Source organism: Juglans regia, chromosome 8, assembly GCF_001411555.2.
Source record: "Juglans regia cultivar Chandler chromosome 8, Walnut 2.0, whole genome shotgun sequence".
Lineage (NCBI taxonomy): Eukaryota > Viridiplantae > Streptophyta > Magnoliopsida > Fagales > Juglandaceae > Juglans > Juglans regia.
In genome coordinates this window covers 25,200,775-25,219,600 of record NC_049908.1, presented here as the reverse complement: position 1 = coordinate 25,219,600, position 18,826 = coordinate 25,200,775, and the positions used below count along the sequence as shown (strand labels likewise).

General features: G+C 36.7%; 3 protein-coding genes across 5 annotated transcripts in view; all 3 read left to right on the top strand.

The window, feature by feature from the left end:
- Positions 1-16,002, top strand: part of LOC108981712 (epsin-like) — a 123,176-nt gene extending 107,174 nt beyond the window's left edge. Inside the window, exon 4 of the transcript XR_004802283.1 lies at positions 15,745-16,002. The gene's annotated coding sequence lies outside the window, so the exon portion shown is untranslated. The remainder of the gene's footprint in view (positions 1-15,744) is intronic.
- On the top strand, positions 291-15,707 carry LOC118343653 (dehydrin DHN1-like). Of its 3 annotated transcripts, none has more exons than XM_035693575.1 (4): positions 291-711; positions 846-1,040; positions 1,173-1,493; positions 15,661-15,707. In XM_035693575.1, the coding sequence occupies exons 1-3, from the start codon at positions 445-447 to the stop codon at positions 1,491-1,493; spliced, it is 783 nt and encodes a 260-aa protein (XP_035549468.1). In that variant the 5' UTR covers positions 291-444; the 3' UTR covers positions 15,661-15,707. The 3 variants fall into 3 exon arrangements, with proteins under 3 accessions (XP_035549468.1, XP_018810669.2, XP_035549467.1); XM_018955124.2 differs by lacking the exon at positions 15,661-15,707 and adding an exon at positions 6,833-6,924; XM_035693574.1 differs by lacking the exon at positions 15,661-15,707 and having other exon boundaries at positions 1,173-1,814.
- LOC118349310 lies at positions 14,890-15,667 on the top strand. The gene is made up of 2 exons (XM_035693579.1): positions 14,890-15,435; positions 15,568-15,667. Exons 1-2 carry the CDS (start codon positions 14,896-14,898, stop codon positions 15,658-15,660), a joined length of 633 nt encoding a protein of 210 aa, XP_035549472.1. The 5' UTR covers positions 14,890-14,895; the 3' UTR covers positions 15,661-15,667.
- Positions 16,003-18,826: the final 2,824 nt, after the last annotated feature.

Below are 18,826 nucleotides of genomic sequence, written 5' to 3'. Positions count from 1 at the left end.
TAGTTATATTCCAAATATCTACAGTAAAGTCTAAACTAATTTCTAAATTTAGAACACACTAGTCATTCATTAAATTCTTTTTATATTATTCATTAAATCCTTTATCTCAAACCGACGTGTTCGGATATTTTTCAGCTACTATCATTGGATATTTTTCAGCTTCTATCACTTCCACATGGCCATCATTAGTAATAACGTGGCACGTTTAGCAAATTGAAACGCGGCACGTGTAACAATTCTGTCGTCGTGTATGTTCATATATATACATAATCAGTTCTACCGATATAAATAAGTTAGTCCAGAGTAATCCAAGTTTCTCACTCTTAATCCAATCGTATATCCGTGCAAAGAACAGTCGCAGCTAGCAAGCTTATCTTTATACACTGTTTCGTTAAAATTCTCAGCCTTTGCTTGTGATTTTGTTTCCGCTTGTTAACCTTCAAAATGGCACTTTTCCAAAACAAATACGGAGCAGCCCAAACTGACGCGTATGATAACGTAACTAGCACAGACGAATACGGCAACGCTATCCGCAGAGACGAAAACGGCAACATTATGGCCGGCACAGACGAATACGGCAAAGTTATCCGCACAGACGAATCCGGCTACGTGATTCCTACGGATGACTATGGCAACCCAATCCGCCACAGTGGCTCTACTTTCCAAGGTATGCAGCGGCAGCAGCAGCAGCGGCAGCGTCATGACCTGTCCGTAAGTACTCCTCTCAGTACTACATAATAAACATACTTTTCTTTCCTATCTTCTAGAACCTTATATATTGTTTCCACCTTTTGTTTTACCATATATCTATATGTTTTTCTGCGAATTAATTTAATGTAATACAGACTGAGTACGATGGGCAAGGCCGCGGGAGAAGGAACATGGCGGGAGAAGCAGCCCATAGCACAGATGCATACGGCAACGTTATACGCACAGACGAATACGGCAACGTGAGTCCTACGGATGAGTATGGCAACCGAATCCGCCACAGCGGCACCACTCTCCAAGGTGTGCATCAGCAGCGGCGTCATGACCTTTCCGTAAGTACTCCTATCAGTACTACATGACAAACATACTTTTCTTTCCTATCTTCTAAAACCTTATATATTGTTTTCACCTTTTGTTTTACCATATATCTATGTTTTTCTGTGAATTAATTTAATGTAATACAGTACGATGGGCAAGGCCGCGGGAGAAGGAACATGGCGGGAGAAGGAGCCAATAGCACAGATGCATACGGCAACGTTATCCGCACAGACGAATACGGCAACGTGATTCCTACGGATGAGTATGGCAACCGAATCCGCATTTCTGGAGTTGGACACAAGGACCATAGAAGTGATACATCATATGCGACTGCGACGACTTATCCCACGACGGCCGGTTACGGTACTGGGGAACAGCCGCAGCATCGTCATCATAAGGGTGTGATGGAAAAGATCAAAGATAAGCTTTCTGGTACTTCTTATGATCAGCATGACGAGTACTACTAGTTGTCTGTCACACATCGTTGAGCTATAGAGACAAGATAAAGAGGCATAGTTGAGAAGAGGAAAGTGTAAGTGTTGAGTCAGGGATGGGCTGGTCGTGTGGGCTTTGGGCCAGAAAAGAATAAAGGGTGTCAGTTGAGTTATAATGGATTAGGGGGTGTTTTATGGCTCTGCGAGTCTATTAAGAATATATAGTGTCTTTCATTTACTGTAAAGTGACGGTCATTTATTTTAGTTCATTTTCTTTTTTGTCAGTAGTGGAACGATATATCACTGTAGCATTGAGAGTGATGGTTATGCATGAATTTACAAGAATTTTTTTCTCTTTTTACTGTTCTTTTCTCTTTTCTCTTTAATATTCTCGAGGATCCTACCCTCAAAGTAGGCAACCTATCTATTCTCTTGTATCCATTTCTTATCATCAATCTATAAATCAAATTCATAAACAAAGTGTTATAAGTGGTATCTAGAGACAGTTTCCAAGTGACCTGTGATTATGATTAGTAAAAGAAGAAATGGCAAATGGCACTTGACTTGCGTAATTGGCAGAAGGTTTGAAATTACTCTGCAAGTCCATTGAGTCACAATTTAAAACGCTGGAAACTGAAGTCTTGGCCCTCAAGAAGTAATCGGATTCTGTAGTGCAGTAGCTGGCGGCCTTGACTGTGGAGCTGCAGAACAAGAGCTGTTAGGTTCGTAGGGAATCATCTTCAGGTGGTCAAGATCAGCAGCCACGCTCGATAAGGTTTGATTTTCCAGCTTTTAATGGTGAAGATCCAAATGGATGGATATACAAAACCAATCATTTTTTCTCCTACTATAACACCTTGCCCCAACAAAAACTAAGGGCTAGTCTCCTTCCATATGAAGGGCTAAGCTCTAGTTTGGTTCCAAGATCTTGAAGAGTCAGGAGTTCTAAAGGAGTGAGGATTTTACCAAGGCCTTGTTGGTACGGTTTGGGCCATCTTCATATGATGACCCCATAGAAGCCTTAACTAGGCTAAAACAAACTGGATTTGTCGAAGAATACAAATCAAACTTTTGAGTCACTGTCTAATAGGCTCAGAGGGTTGTCGGAAGGGTACAGCCTAAGTTGTTTTATTAGCGGGTTAAAGGATGAGATAAGGTTAATGGTGAGGATGTTTTACCCAAACAATCTGTTAACAGCTTACAACCTTGCAAAGATTCAAGAGGAAAATGTAGGCATCCATAAAAAAAATCCATCACAACCGTGATACTAGAATTCTGAAATTACCTCATGCAGCAACAAATAACAATGTTAAGTTTGGTCCCAAAGCCCTTGTTCCTGTACAAAAAATCAAACCACAACAAATGAAAGAGATGTGAAAAGAGCCTTTGTTATTACTGTGATTCCAAGTAGAACCTAGGACATAAGTGTCAACAGCATAAGATATTTTTGATTGAGGAGGTAACTGAGGAGCCCGAAAACATGACCAGTCTAGTAGAAGAAAATGAAAAAGATGATGAAGTACTCAATTTGACCACCAATACAGCCCAACCAGAAATTTCCCCTAATGCATTGATAAGGTCTTTAAGCCCTAAGACTATGAGAATCAAAGGAAGGTTGGGAAATCTGGAAATTGTGGTGCTGATAGACACTAGTAGCACACACAATTTCATTAATCCCTCGGTAGTCAAAAGAGGAGGCTTGAATGTGAATAATGGGGAGAAAATAAGAGTCGGGGTGGCGAATGGTGATTTAGTAGGCTGTGAAGGGAAGTGTACTGCTGTTAGAATTAAAATGCAAGGCCATACTTTCATTACTGATTATTATGTGTTAGTGTTGGCGGGATGTGATATGGTGTTGGGAGTGCAATGGTTGAGGGAATTGGGGTCCATTTTATGGAATTTCAAGGAGCTGTCCATGTGATTCCAGTATAATGAACAGGCTGTTTGTTGTTATTCCCTTTTAATGTGATTGAAGAAAGGAATATAAATCAGAATCATGGGCTGGAAAGAAATGGGGTGTTGTTACAATTGATCGAAGCCAAGGAAGAGAAGCTAAGTGGGAGTGTGCCTCAAGCTGTACAGCAGATACTTGTCCAGTATAAAGAAATTTTTGATGAACCTAAGGGTTTACCCCCAAACCGAGCTCAAGACCATGCTATCCCTTTTTATCCAAACACTAAACCTGTGTCAGTAAGACCCTACCGATACCCTTACTTCCAAAAAGATGAGATTGAAAAAATTGTCAAAGAGCTGTTAAGTACAGGAGTGATAAGGCCTAGTAACAATCCCGATTCCTCCCCAGTGTTACTTGTGAGAAAGGCGGATGGTTCATGGAGAATGTGTGTGGATTACCGGTCTTTAAACAGTGTGACAGTGAAGGATAAATTCCCAATTCCAGTCGTGGAAGAACTACTGGATGAACTTAGCGGATCTAAGTTTTTCTCTAAACTTGACTTGCTTCGGGGTACCACCAAATACGAGTCAAATCTGAATATATCCACAAGACTGCTTTTAGGACTCATGAGTGGCACTATGAGTTCCTTGTTATGCCTTTTGGGCTAACGAATGCACCATATACTTTTCAGAGTTTAATGAATGACATTTTTAAACCATACTTGAGAAAGTTTCTGTTGGTTTTTTTTTATGATATTTTGGTGTATAGCAGTTCATTACAGGAGCACATAAAACATCTAAAGTTGACTCTAGAGGTGCTGAAACATCATGGGTTGTTGGCAAAAATGTCAAAGTGTAGATTCGCAACGTTGGAAGTGGCTTACTTGGGGCATGTAATTTCAGCAGAGGGGGTAAAGGCAGACCCAGAAAAGCTGCAAGCAGTGGAAGATTGGCCATTTCCTACTTCACTAAAGGCTCTAAGAGGGTTCCTGGGACTCACCGGGTACTATAGGCAATTTATTAAAGGCTATGGCAGCCTTGCAGCCCCTCTTACCAATTTATTAAAAAAGGACCAGTTTGTGTGGAGCGAAGAGGCTAAGGAGGCATTCCAAAACTTAAAGAGGGCAGTTACTCAACCCCCGGTGTTGACCCTTCCAGATTTTTTTCTACCCTTTACAATAGAAGGTGATGCGTCGGGAAGTGCCATTGGGGCTGTTCTTATGCAAAAAAAAAAAGACCAATAGCGTTCTACAATAAGGCCTTGAAGGGAAGGGTGTTAGCCTTATCAACCTATGGAAAATAGCTATATGCCCTCGTAATGGCAGTGCAAAAATGGAGGCCCTATTTGATGGGACAGCCTTTTGTAGTGAAGACCGATCACCAAAGCCTTAAATATTTGCTAGAGCAGAAGGTGGGCACTCCTATGCAACAAAAATGGGTGTTCAAGTTGATGGGCTATGATGTGTTGGTAGAATATAAAAGAGGAAATGACAATATAGTGGCTGATGCACTGTCTAAGAGGGTGGAAAGGGAGAATTGCAAGGGAGAAGTGATCCTTGCTGCTATTTCTTTGCCAACTTTGGATTGGCAAGAGGAGATTAAGCATGGGTATGGTAGTGATCCAAAGGTGCAAGACCTAATGTTGAGGTGTCAGAATGGGGATTTACCAGCTACTTATGCAGTGAGAAGTGGGTTGTTGTTTTACAAAAACAGGCTAGTAATTGGTGAGGATCCAACATTCAGGCAAAGGTTGCTGCACCTGCTGTATACTAGCCCTGTGGGAGGTCATTCAGGCTATGATAAGACCTTGCACAGGGTTAGGAGGGACTTTTATTGGCAGGGACTGAAATTAGATGTTAAAAATATGATTAGAGGGTGTGACACGTGCCAAAGTGTGAAGGCAGATCAGTCCAAACCCAGTGGCTTGCAACAGCCATGACCTATTCCCTCTCAGCCTTGGTCACAGATCTCAATGGATTTTATAGAAGGCTTGCCTTCTTCACAGGGGAAAAATTGTGTGTGGGTGGTGGTGGATAGACTTACTAAATATGCACATTTCACACCTTTAGCTCATCCGTTTACATCTAAAACAGTTGCCCAATTATTTACTCGAAACATATTGAAGTTACATGGAATGCCCCAGTCTATTGTTTCTGATTAGGACATCACCTTCACTAGTCTGTTTTGGCAGGAATTGTTTAAAATTCAGGGGGTGGAGCTAGCTTTTAGTACTGCCTATCATCCTCAAAACGGATGGGCAGTCAGAGGCTGTAAACAAAACTTTGGAAAACTATCTGAAGTGTTTTGCTGGAGATCGACCCAAAGACTGGGTCCATTGGATTCCCCTAGCAGAGTATTGGTACAACACTAGTCAACAGACATCAACTCGTGTGACTCCATTCGAAGCCCTCTACGGCTATTGCCCTCCTAGATTGTTGGACTACACTCCCGGGCTAGCTAAAACAGAAGCAGTGGAGGAAAATCTAAGGGCTAGGGATCAAATGCTACAGTTATTAAGGCACAATCTACAGAAATCACAGAACCGCATGAAGAAATATGCTGATCTAAAACGAAAGGAACAAACTTTCACAGTGGGTGAGTGGGTCTACTTACATCTCCAGCCGTACCGACAGTCATCGGTAGCTCGCCGTCGCAATCTAAAGCTGGCGCCGCGGTTCTATGGCCCATTTCAGATCATCCATCGCGTCGGAGAAGTAGTGTACAAGTTACCGTTGCCCGAGACGGCAGCCATCCACCCGATTTTCCATGTTTCTCAGCTGAAGAAGAAGCTGGGGACACAGATCTTGGCGATCCCCACTCTACCACCAGTTGATTCCAACGGAGCCCTCAAGCCTGAACCTGTGAAGGTGTTGAATCGAAGGGTTAGTAAGGTGCTTAATAGACCACAGACCGAGATACTGGTTCAATGGCACGGGATGGGCGAGGAGACGGGACTTGGGAGGCTTACGAGACCATCAAGATTTCTTTCTCTCACCTTGTGGGCAAGGTGATCTAAAGTGGGAGGCTTTGTCACACATCGTCTGAGCTATAGAGACAAGATAAGAGGCATAGTTGAGAAGAGAAAAGTAGAAGTGTTGAGTCAAAAGGGGATGGTCTGGTCGTGTGGGCCTTGGGCCAGAAAAGAATAAAGGGTGTTAGTTGAGTTAATGGATTAGGGGGTGTTTTATGGGCCTGCGAGCCCATTAAGGATAGTGTCTTTCATTTACTGTTAAGTGACGGTCATTTGTTTTAGTTCATTTTCCTTTCTGTTAGTAGTGGAACGATATATCATTGTAGCACCAAGAGTGATGGTTATGCATGAATTTACAAGATTCCTTTTCTCTCTCTACTGTTCATCTTCTCTCTTTTCTCTCTAATATTCTGGAGGATCCTACCCTCGAAGTAGGCAACCTATCTATTCTCCTGTATCCATTTCTTATCATCAATCCATAAACCAAATTCATAAACAAAGTGTTACATTGTCGTATTTCTGGACGTACCTACGTGCATAGGTGTGTGTGAAATGCTCCTTTGTAACTGGGGATCAGACTCTCATAATTAAGGTCCAGATCGATCCGGTTAGTAAGAGGTTTGCTTAATTACAGGCTAAAGCATGTCTTTAATAAGAGATGCGTACGTGCATGCATATGCTGGGGTGTGTTGTATGAGCACACACTTCTAGCATAATAAATATTAATATTGGCTTAATATATATTGATGTACGTAGTTTTTGGTTAATATGTTTTGTCGTGTATATATAAGAATATATTGTCGGGCTTCAGCCAGATTTCCTAATTTACATGAGTTAATCTATGATACCCTAATTAATTAATTAATTAATGTCATAATCCTTTGTATTTGAAGTTTGAACTGATGTGCACATACATGGGATTATAAGGTAGATCCTCCCAATAAGTTGATCCACCGTAGAACAATGAAAATATGGAAGGCAATCGAGCTGCCTTAGGCGACATCTGTGAAGCCAATATTCTTGATCGATCTGATCCGATCTGTCTTTCTGGGATATAATCCTTAGAACGTAGATGGGATCGAGTACTCGGTCATGTCATAATTTTCTGAAAGAGAAATACTTGTTACAAAGTGATTCGATAAAAATAATTTTGCAAATTAATGTATGAAATTGTAAAGTTATTTTTATTGTAATTCAAATTTGACGGCTTACCTAGAACTACGCTAGTTTGTAGGATTATTTTTGTGTAATTTCTTTATGGGTTTAGCACGAAATTATATATATGTACGTATATTTTTCTTATATATATATATATGATATATTCATCTTAACGATAATCATGCATGATATTATTTAATATAGGTGTATAAAACAAAGATTATATATAGTACTATTATAATTTTATAATAGTATTCAAGTAAACAGTATAATCAAAGGAAAATGACGTACGTATAATTTTATAATTATATGCGTTGTCAGCTATATATACTGAAGATTATAAGAAAATTGATAAAATAAGTCTCAGCATAATGAAAATATCATAAATATGTAAAAAGATAAAAAGATAAATTAAAGAAAAAAATGCTATTTGTACTTTAATTTTATGTATTAATGCGATATATTGAAAATTATAAGAAAATTAATAAAATAAGTCTTATACATAATATAGGTAATGAAAATATCTTAAATATGTAAAGGATAAAAAAAATTATAGTATTATAATATGATATATATAACATTTAATATTTTTTTAAGAATCACTAGTAAATTAGTAATGCATATATAAACTATGAAAATATATTTATGTAACACCCCGTTCCCGAAAATACATTTTAGAATTTTCGAGGAACCAGTGTGCTACTACTAAACTTAAATATAAAAGCTTTTCATTTTTAACAACGCGCTAGATACGAAAGAATTCCATAAAATAACAAACTTCAATAAATACTGAAAATTCAAAATAAAGTCTGCGGAAGCATTTATTAAAAATATAGAAGTCTCATGTGATTATCAAAATAATTTATTTAAACTTTAAACCATAGAAATAGTCATAGCAAAATCTGTCTAGGCCTTAGCCTCGCCTCCCGGAGTCAAGTCCTGTCCTGCAGTCTCAACTTCATAAATGTCATCACTTGGGGGGTTTAAAAATATGAAAACAAACTAAAATGAGTCGAACTCAATAAGTAACACATCATACAGTAAACATAATAAACATAAGGTTTCTTGAAAAGCGTGCAAATTCATAAATACATTCATAAATACCATAAGCATGAACATTAACTTATCTTTCACTTATCATAGGTCGTTACCCACTGTTGACCCCCGTGAGTTAGGGTTAGCGAATCTAAATAGATTCTGATTCCGCCCGTGGCCACGGGTTGTGGAATCCATACATAAGGAGGACAATACTGGGTGCACTACCAGCATGCACGACCTGGCAATGCAATATGCCCATAACATAGGTACCGTTTTCATATCATAACATATGTCATTACATATTTTATCACATCATACTTGCATACTTGTCATTTCATAGATTTCAAAAGAAATCACATACATATCATATCATAGATTTCAAAAGAAATCACATACATACTTGTTATATCGTATCATAGATTTCAAATGAAATCGCATTCTTTCATAAACGTCATGATACATGTTTTATCGCATAAAATCATGATTTTTCATAAATATTTTACGAAAAAACTCTCTCATAAAATCATGTATTTCCTAACTAATTTTATGAATAATCTTTCACATAAAATCATGCATTTTATAAATAATTTTATGAATAATCTTCCACAAATAATCCTTCACATAAAATCATGCATTTAATAAATAATTTCATGAATAATCTTTCACATAAAATCATGACTTTTTCATAATTTTATCATGTTTTGGGTACATAAAAAGGGGCTTCCAATAAAGGGCATACATGCATAATATCTTTTATATAAAGACAAACAGTTCACTGTACATAGGCGTAAAGATATGATCATGCTACTTACCTCGTAGCGCTAATCCAATATTTCCGAGCGCGACTGATTTCCTATAAGATAGACACATAGCTTACGTAAATTTCTACTTAAAGACATACCTCTTAATTAAACTAGAAATTCCAACTTAATCTATATTTTCCATAAACTTTGATCCTTCATAACTCTAAAATCACATTGACTCTATGCTATTGACATCAATTCTGTATAATTTTATCTATCGAGCTTAAAATACAATTCTATTACCATGACACAAATCTAATTAATCTCAAGCCCAGCCCACAACTAAGCCAAATCCAATCTAAAAAAAACAAGTCCAATAAAACATCATTATAAATTTGTAAAAGTCAAAAACCTGGCCCATAAAACAATACTACATGAGCCCATCGTACGCACAAGGGCTTAGGGCCCAACGGCCCACTAAGACTTACGGATTTTTTCTAGAATCCAAAAACATGGCTAAACAAAAGGAAAACAAAGAGTTGAGAGAGAAAGAGAGGTCTGCGATGGAGGCTCACCAAGGGAGAGGGTCTGACTCGACAACGGTTCTGGGTGGCTGGGAATGGCCGGCGGCGCGACTGGGTTCTCTGGGCAGTGGTGGTATGACGCTGAGAGGAGGAGAGCGGGAGTTGACGCCGAGAGGAGGAGAGCAGGAGTTTAGTCAAGCCGCAAACGAATCGAGAGAAAGAGGGGGACGACGACAGTCGTGGGCTTACCGGGATGGAGTGGGTGTCTCAGGGTTGTGCTGGTCGGCGTGTTCTGCGGCTAAGGGTGGCAAGGCTGTGGCTTATGGTCGGATAGCTCAGTGCTCTGTTTTTGGGTGTGGAAAACAGAGGTGTCGTAAGTGGTTGCCGTGCGTGTGCAGTGGCTATCACACGGTGGCTAAGCAACTGGAAGGGGTTGCGGCAGGGTGGCGCAAGTGAAGGCTTGGCTGAGTGACGATGGTGGAGGGCAGCGACAAGGGCTTGTTGTCTGGGTTTGCGTGGGGATATCGTGAGTTTGCTGTGTGTGAAGAAATCGACACAGACCAACTCGGCAAGTGAGGTTATTTCTATGGATTACGGTGGTCGACACGGAGAAGGTCCTGGGTGCAACTGGCCAGTGTGTGGACGAACTGTGGGGAGGAGGTTTGTGAAAAGTGCTCTGTGTGCGTGAGTGTATAAATAAACACACTGTCGTGCAAGCGGAGGAAAAGGATGGAGCCGTGCATGCATACGTTTGAAGCGTGAGAGGAGGATTTACGGTGGAGAACTTGCGGCTTGCCGATTCTTTGGTGAGTGTAACGTGCGTATGAATATATGTTTGAGAACCTAGAAGAAAACCCTAGATAAAAAAAATTAAAAGAAGAGACGTGCATGTGCATGTGCATGTGGGTGGATTAGATTTGGTGCGTGTTTCAAATTCAAAGAAGAAAAAAAAAATCCAATAGAGAGGAGTTGTATTATAAAGAGGATTCATGGGTTTGGAGGAAAAATGATGATCATAATCATAATCATAATAATAATGATTATCATAATGACAATGACAATGACAATGACAATGACAATAACAATAATAATAATAATAATAATAATAATAATAATAATGGAGCCTTAATAAAATTATTCAAATTTTATCCCTAAGAAAAATATAGGGTCGGGTTTTTTTATATAAATATGATATTCATATAAAAAAATTAATCCATCGCACATTCTTTTTTAAAAAAAAATGAGTAAATGTGAGATTTATATAAAAAAATTAATCTTTTAATAACACTATTGATGACTGACCGCACCATGAGCTAGCCTATAGGCCTGATTTAGATAGTGAGATGAGATGATCTGTAAATAGTAGTGAAATTATTTGTGAATAGTAGTGAAATTATTTGAGTTAATATATTTTATGTAATTTTGGGAAATAAGAGAATTGAATAAAAATATTATAAAGTTAAAATATTATTATAATATAATTTTTTAATATAATTTTTGTTTTGATGTTTGAAATTTAAATTATATTTTGTGTTTTGTTTGGACATTTAGGAAAGTTGTTGAGTATAAAGTTAAAAATTTTAAATTGAAAAGTGTTTGTATTTGTAATATTTAGATATCGAGTTTAGATGAGATGAATGACAAAGATGTTACTATCCAAACCAGACATTAGTCAAGTACAAGGGTGCACGATCACTATATCTTTTCTTTTTCTTTTATCTATCTTATGTAGAAAAAGGATAGATAAAAGAAAATAGTCGTTTGTGCCCTTCAATATGATCGTGCTTAATATACTTACGACGTTGACGAAAATCACGATGAGTACGTAGATGCTGATCCTCAATCGTCATTAAAAATAAGCTTCACCTCATCTTTCGAGTCTAAATGAAACAACAATTTGCGAAAGAAAGAAAAATCCATTTAAAGAAGGGAGTGGAAAATGATGCCGAAATGACAATTTTCTCTTAAGATGAAATGAAACTTAGGCTAATCTAGATGTGAATGGATCCATACGTGCTCTTATTAATACATAAAAAGTTTACCATTTGAAAATATGTTTGTTAGGAAATTGGCAAAAAAACAAATTACCGTTGCAAGTTGAAAAGGATATGTTACCGCTAGACAAAATATAAAAATATTACCGTTAGATAAAGGATAAAAACTGTTACCATTAGACAAATGACAAAAAATCTTACTGTTAGATCTCAGAAAAAACCATAATTTTTATTTTTATTTAACCATTGAAAGTAAAAATACCAAACGATTATTTATAAAAAAAAAATTATTATTTATGAAATTGTAATAATTTCAAAACTATTAGAGAAATGTTTTATCTACAAATAAATCTCATAAAAGTAAATTTACAAACTGACATGACGTGATGTGCTAGATTGTAAAATATTTTTTATTGTAAAGTAAATTTAACATATCAGATCAATGGAATGTGGCTGCAATGATGTTATAAGGAAATAAACTAAATGTAATGAAAAGATTCAGATATGGAATAAGAGCAATGCTGGGGAAGTGTTTGACAGAATTCCTCATAGACTCATACTCATACGTATTTGATACGGGAAAACTTTGAGGGTTTCCCAACCTCCATACAACTCAACACATCCAACCCTGTATGGTTGTGTTCCAATTACTTGAATCAGTTCCATAACTTACATGGAGTTGTTTTCACAATTTAGCTATTTTATACAGGACCGTATTGTCTAAATTACAGGCACTTGTGAATTTTCGTATGGTGTTGCCAACATTCTTCTGGTTCTCTTCATACTATTCCAAGCTGGAGTCTATTATCAAATTTAATTTTCGTTATGATTGGCAATCTAGATGTTTATAGGGGGCACGACATTATAGTTGCATCGGCTCTTTCTATGTTGATTATAGTGTCTTCCCCTTGTTCTTGTTTCACTTTCATTTTAAATGGTGTGCCATTTGTTTTCATTGAATGTGGCCTGAACATCATCTCAGCCCTACATTCACAGTGGTTAAAATTCTATAGAGGTGGAAGTTCCTTTCTCATTTTCTCTTCAGATTTTACAATTTCTCTGAAAAAAGAGAGAAAACATGTTCTCCCCCACTGTGGCATGTATCAGGTAGGCCTGTAATGGGTGGCTTTGCTAATTATTTTTTATTTTGCAATCTGAAGAGGTTGATTTTTCTTGAAATTCATTATTTCAGTCTAATTATCATAGGACTTAAGTGGCAAAACTGATTAGATGCTACTTCTTGGTTTGTAGGTCAGGGAACTTAAGAAACTAGGAGAAGAGGGAAAAGTCAAGTATATTGGTCTATCTTGATGGTTTTGTGCATGCAGGAGATCGAACTTGGAATTGGAATAGTTCCATACAGTCCTCTTGGTCGTGGGTTTTTTGCTGGCAGAGGAGTTGTGGAATACTTTCACCAATATTTTCCCATCCATTTATTAGCTTTTAAAAATGTCTATTCACTTGCCTTTAGAAGGACTTGATTCCACGTGATATTGATTCTTTTTCTTAGAGAATCTCTTCCTCAAAGAACTTTTCGTGTAAATGTTCAGTTTTCTCTTTTTTGTAAGTTTCTATATGTCTTTTAGCAATGCTTTGTGTTTTATTTTAAAGAAGACCAATAGCAAATTTTTCAATAAATAGTAACGTATACAGATTTTTCAAAATTATGAGGACATCACTCGCAGCAATGCCATTTTCTTTGGGTGGGAAATACACCAAGGGCATGATAGCCTCAGGCTTAAGCAAGAGGGAAAAAAAAAACCTCCCACCTTCGAACGTAGCTACAAAGTGATTACATAAAAGTAATCACAAACATATATGACTTGATGTGATTTGTCAAATTGTAAAGTTACTTTTATTATAAAATATATCTGATGGATCACATGAAGCCACATTAGTTTGTGGGATTACTTATGTGTAATCACTTTCATTTAAGAATTGAAGTACTTTTTATTGAGTTAGTTCAAATCAAAGAAAAGTTTTTTGGTCTACCTTCTTTTTATTATTTTAATTATGAGTAATAAAAAAATATTTCCAAATTTTATGTTTATTAAGATTGTTAGGTCTCTGCAAATAATATTAAGTCAGACGATATAAGACAAACATATTCGTGTAAGAAGTTTATCATTCTCCATCCCAAACGATAATTCGACTATTAATAGATCGTACGTTTATAGCATTACATCTCTAGAGATTCTCATGACTAACATACATTTTTAGGACAAGTTTATGCTATTCACTGTCAATATTAGATAATAGAACCATTTGATGATCAACATCTAGCCTTCAAAACATGTCCATCTCCATAACAGAAAACAACATTAAGTTAAAAAAATTCTAGATTTTTTTTTTTTATTTTTTAAATCTAAGGCTAAAATTTGAGTTTTAACAAAACTCGAGTATTAAGGAAAATTTTGGTGGCTGCTCCACCACATGAGGTCCGGTTTCTGTTCAGTTTATGAAATGAAAAATTCTAAACATAAGCCTTCATACTCATTTAAAAATATGTCATTTTATTTTTTTATTCTATTTTACTTATAAATATGTTTAGATATTTTGGGATATAGCATATGGTACTTTATATATTGTTCAAAGAAAATAAAATATCTGCCGTAAATATTATATAATATTTATATGTATAATACATGCATTCTATCTTTAATGGTCATAAATAAAAATAAGTAATTTTGTGTTGGATGAATAATAACGACAAAATTGTTACACGTGCCACGTTACAAATTGTTAAACATGCCACGTAGGTTATTACTCATGGCCACGTGGAAGTGATAGAAGCTGAAAGTGTCGTTTGAGATGAAGTTTCGTCGCCGACGATGAGTAAACGTGTTTGGACATAATAAACGTCTTAGGTTACATAATTATGATTAGACGTGTTCGGTTTGAGTTGACGAAACTTCATCTCAAACCGAAACTAGTAGAAGTAATTTCGTGGCAAGTTTAGCAATTTGTAACGCGGCACGTTTAACAATTCTGTCGTCATGCATGTTCATATACATAAATATCAGGCCTACCAGTACCGATATATATAAGTTAGTCCAGATTAATCCAAAGTACTCACAGTACTTAATCCATCCTATATCACACTTAACCTTGAAAATGGCACATTACCAAAACAAATACGGAGCAGCCCAAACTAACGCGTATGGCAACGTTATCCGCACAGACGAATACGGCAAAGCTATCCGCACAGACGACGGCAACGTTATCCGCACAGATGAATGCGGCACCGTTGTCCGCACAGACAAATACGGCAACGTTAACCGCACAGGCGGCAAAGTTATACGCACAAACGAATACGGCAACGTTATCCGCACAGACGAATTCGGCAACGTTATCCGCGCAGACGAATACGGCAACATTATCCGCACAGACGAATACGGCAATGTTATCCACACAGACGAATACGGCAACGTTAACCGCACAGACAAATACGGCAACGTTATCAGCACAGACGGCAAAGTTATCCGCATAGACGAATACTGCAACATTATCCACACAGACGAATATGGCAACGTGATTCGTACGGATGAGTATGGCTACCCAATCCGCCACAGAGGCACTACTCTCCATGGTGTGCATCAGCAGCAGCGTCATGACCATTCTGGCAAGCTTCATCGCTCTGGAAGCTCAAGTTCCGTAAGTACTCCTCTCAGGACTACATGATAAACATACTTATCTTTCCTATCTTCTAAAACCTTATATATTGTTTTCACCTTTTGTTTTACCATATATCTATGTTTTTCTGTGAATTAATTTAATGTAATACAGCCTGAGTACGATGGGCAAGGCGGCTGCAACGTTATCATCATGAATTATCATGATCATTGTCATCATCCTGATCAGCATAACCAGCACTACTAGTTGTCGCATTTCTGGACCTACCTACGTGCGTAGGTGTGTGTGAAATGCTCCTTTAACTGAGGATCGGACTCTCTCATACTTAAGGTCCAGATCCGGTTCGTAAGAGGTTTGCTTAATTACAGGCTAAAGCACGTCTTTAATAAGAGATGCATGCGTACGTACGTGCATGCATATGCTGGGGTGTGTGTAGTATGAGCACATGAGTACTCTTCTAGCATAATAAATATTAATACTGGATTAATGTATATATATTGCTGTACGTAGTTTTTGGTTAATATGTTATGTCGTATATATAAAAGAATATACTGTCGGGCTTCAGCCAGCTTTCCTAATTTACATGAGTTATTCTATGATACCCTAATTAATTAATTAATTTATGTCATAATCCTTTGTATTTGATCCACCGTAGAACAATGAAAATATGGAGGGCAATCGACCTGCCTTAGGCGACATCTGGGAAGCCAATATTCCTGATCGATCTGATCCGATCTGTTTTCTGGGATATCTAATCCTTAGAACGTAGATGGGATCGAGTACTTGGTTGAGGTGTATACATGTACGTATATTTTTCTTAATGATAATCATTTTATTATATAATATAGTTTGTATAAAACAAAGATTATAGTACTATTTTAATTTTATAATAGTATTCAAGTAAACAGTATAATCAAAGGAAAATTACGTACGTATAATTTTATAATTATATGCGTTGTCAGCTATATATACTGAAAATTATAGAAAAATTGACAAAATAAGTCTCAGCATAATGAAAATATCTTAAATATGTAAAATGATAAAAAGAAAAATTAAAGAAAGAATGTTATTTGTACTTATAATTTTATGTATTAATGCGATATATTGAAAATTATAAGAAAATTAATAAAATAAGTCTTATACATAATATAGGTAATGAAAATATCTTAAATATGTAAAGGATAAAAAAACATTATAGTATTATAATATGATATAACATTTAATCTTTTTTTAGGAAACACTAGTAATGCATATATATATAAACTATGAAAATATATTTATATTAAAAAAGAGAAATGATATTTTTAGTTTATATAAGTGTCATCTTTTTAAAAAAATTGAGTAAATATGATATTCATATGAAAAAAATTAATCCATCGCATTTATTATTTTCAAAAATGAATAAATGTGAGATCCATACAAAAAAAATAATCTTTTAAAAACAGACTCTGACCGCATCATTGGCTAGCCCGTACACCCATAGGCCTGGTTTAGAGAGTGAGATGAGATGTTCTGTAAATTGTAGTGAAATTGTTTGTGAATAGTAATAAAATGAATTGAGTTAATATATTTTATGTGACTTTGGGAAATGAGAGAATTGAATAAAAATATTATAAAGTTAAAAAATTATTATAATATAATTTTTTAATATAATTTATATTTTGATGTTTGAAAAAATTAAATTATATTTTGTGTTTTGTTTGCAAATTTAGGAAAATTGTAATGATTAGATGAAAAAGTTAAAAATTTGAAATTGAAAAATATTTTTATTTGTAATGTTTAGATATTGAGTTGAGATGAGATGAATGGGAAAGATGTTGCTATCCAAACTAGGCATTAGTCAAGTGCAAGGGCCAAGATCGCTATATATTTTCTTTTTCTTTTATCTATCCTATGTAGAAAGAGGGGAATGTAACACCTAGGCCCAGCATTAAGCCGTTTTCTAAAATTATTTTGGATTTATATGTATGGAAAATAAACTAGTTGTTTTGTCGAATATTTTTATGGGCCGATATTTTTTTAAGTGACAAGTTGAAATATTGCAGAGGAGTCCTTTTATTTATTTATTCTTTTTATTTATTCACTACCAGTCTTGAACCCAATTTTTTTTTTTAAGTGGGCTCTACCCGATCACCCCAAGACCCGCGCCCCTTTTTATTAATCTGAGAAACCCATCGACTGTTGTTTTTAGAAACTCCCCATCCTTTTCACGTCTCTTTTCGTTAGTATGCACATCTCTTTCCTCTCTTATCTCTAGGGTTTTATCATCACCTTCATATATATACACGTATTCCTCTACTGCATGGAAAAAAAAACTGCCCAAAACTTGTTGCTGCCGCCAGCCACAGCACAACCCCCATCGTGTTGCACTCCATTGCTATCACCCAAAAACATCCAATGCAGCTCGGTTTTTAGCCCATTGCCCTGCCCCACGTGAAATCGGCAGCCACCTAGATTCCCTTCCATACACCGCATCTCGGCCACCCACGGAGACGCTACTTAGCCATAACCGAGAGTCGAACAAACCGAAACTACACCGTAGCCTCCCACGTAGTTGCACCCTCACGGCCGCCCCGCAGCCCACAACCTCCATTATGTCTAGTAGCCTCACCACCTCGAAGTCAAGCCAACCATGTTGTTGCTCCTCCCTCAGATCACCACCATGCCCAGCCCACACGAAACCGTAAGCACCTCTGTTTTGGCTCTCAAAAACAGAGTATTTTGTCTCAAATACCCACTGCCCTTAAGCCACTACCCACACAGCCGCATAAGACGCCACTGGCAGTATAAGGTGCCGGAGGACTAGCCTCCACCATTGGATGCTACCCTGGGTGACCCCAGTCCGTAGCTCCCCGTTCTACTCGGTGCGTAAGTCGTCCCTCTCGCCATGGTCTCTCTCTCTCTCTCTCTCTCTCAGTGTTTCACCTCTGTGTCTCAGCCACCTCCCACTGGCCTGCCTTGCCGTGGCCTCCTTCAGTCACGATGAACCTCCATCGCGTACGTAGCCTCTGTTTTTATTCAAAGAATTTTTTTTTACGTTAGTGTAACACTGTAATTGCATGCTTCTAAGCCATATTTTTACACTAATATCGTTAGTTATTTTTTTTACCCATTGAACTGTAAGTTATGCTAATGTGTTTTAAAATTTTAGCATGTGTTAATAAGCTCTTATTTAATTATGATTACAGAAATAATTTAAGTATTCTAACATGTTATTAAGTAAAGATTTATTTTAAGAGTAAACGATAATGGTGTAATGTTATTTTTACACTTTAGATATGATTTAGTCTATTAAAAAATAGTTATGGTTTATTTTAAAATATTTTGGGATAATTATATTATCTAGTATTAAACTTTATAGTTTGTTTTCAAAAGTAAATAGGTCAGACTTTTAAATGTTTTAGTCAAAGTT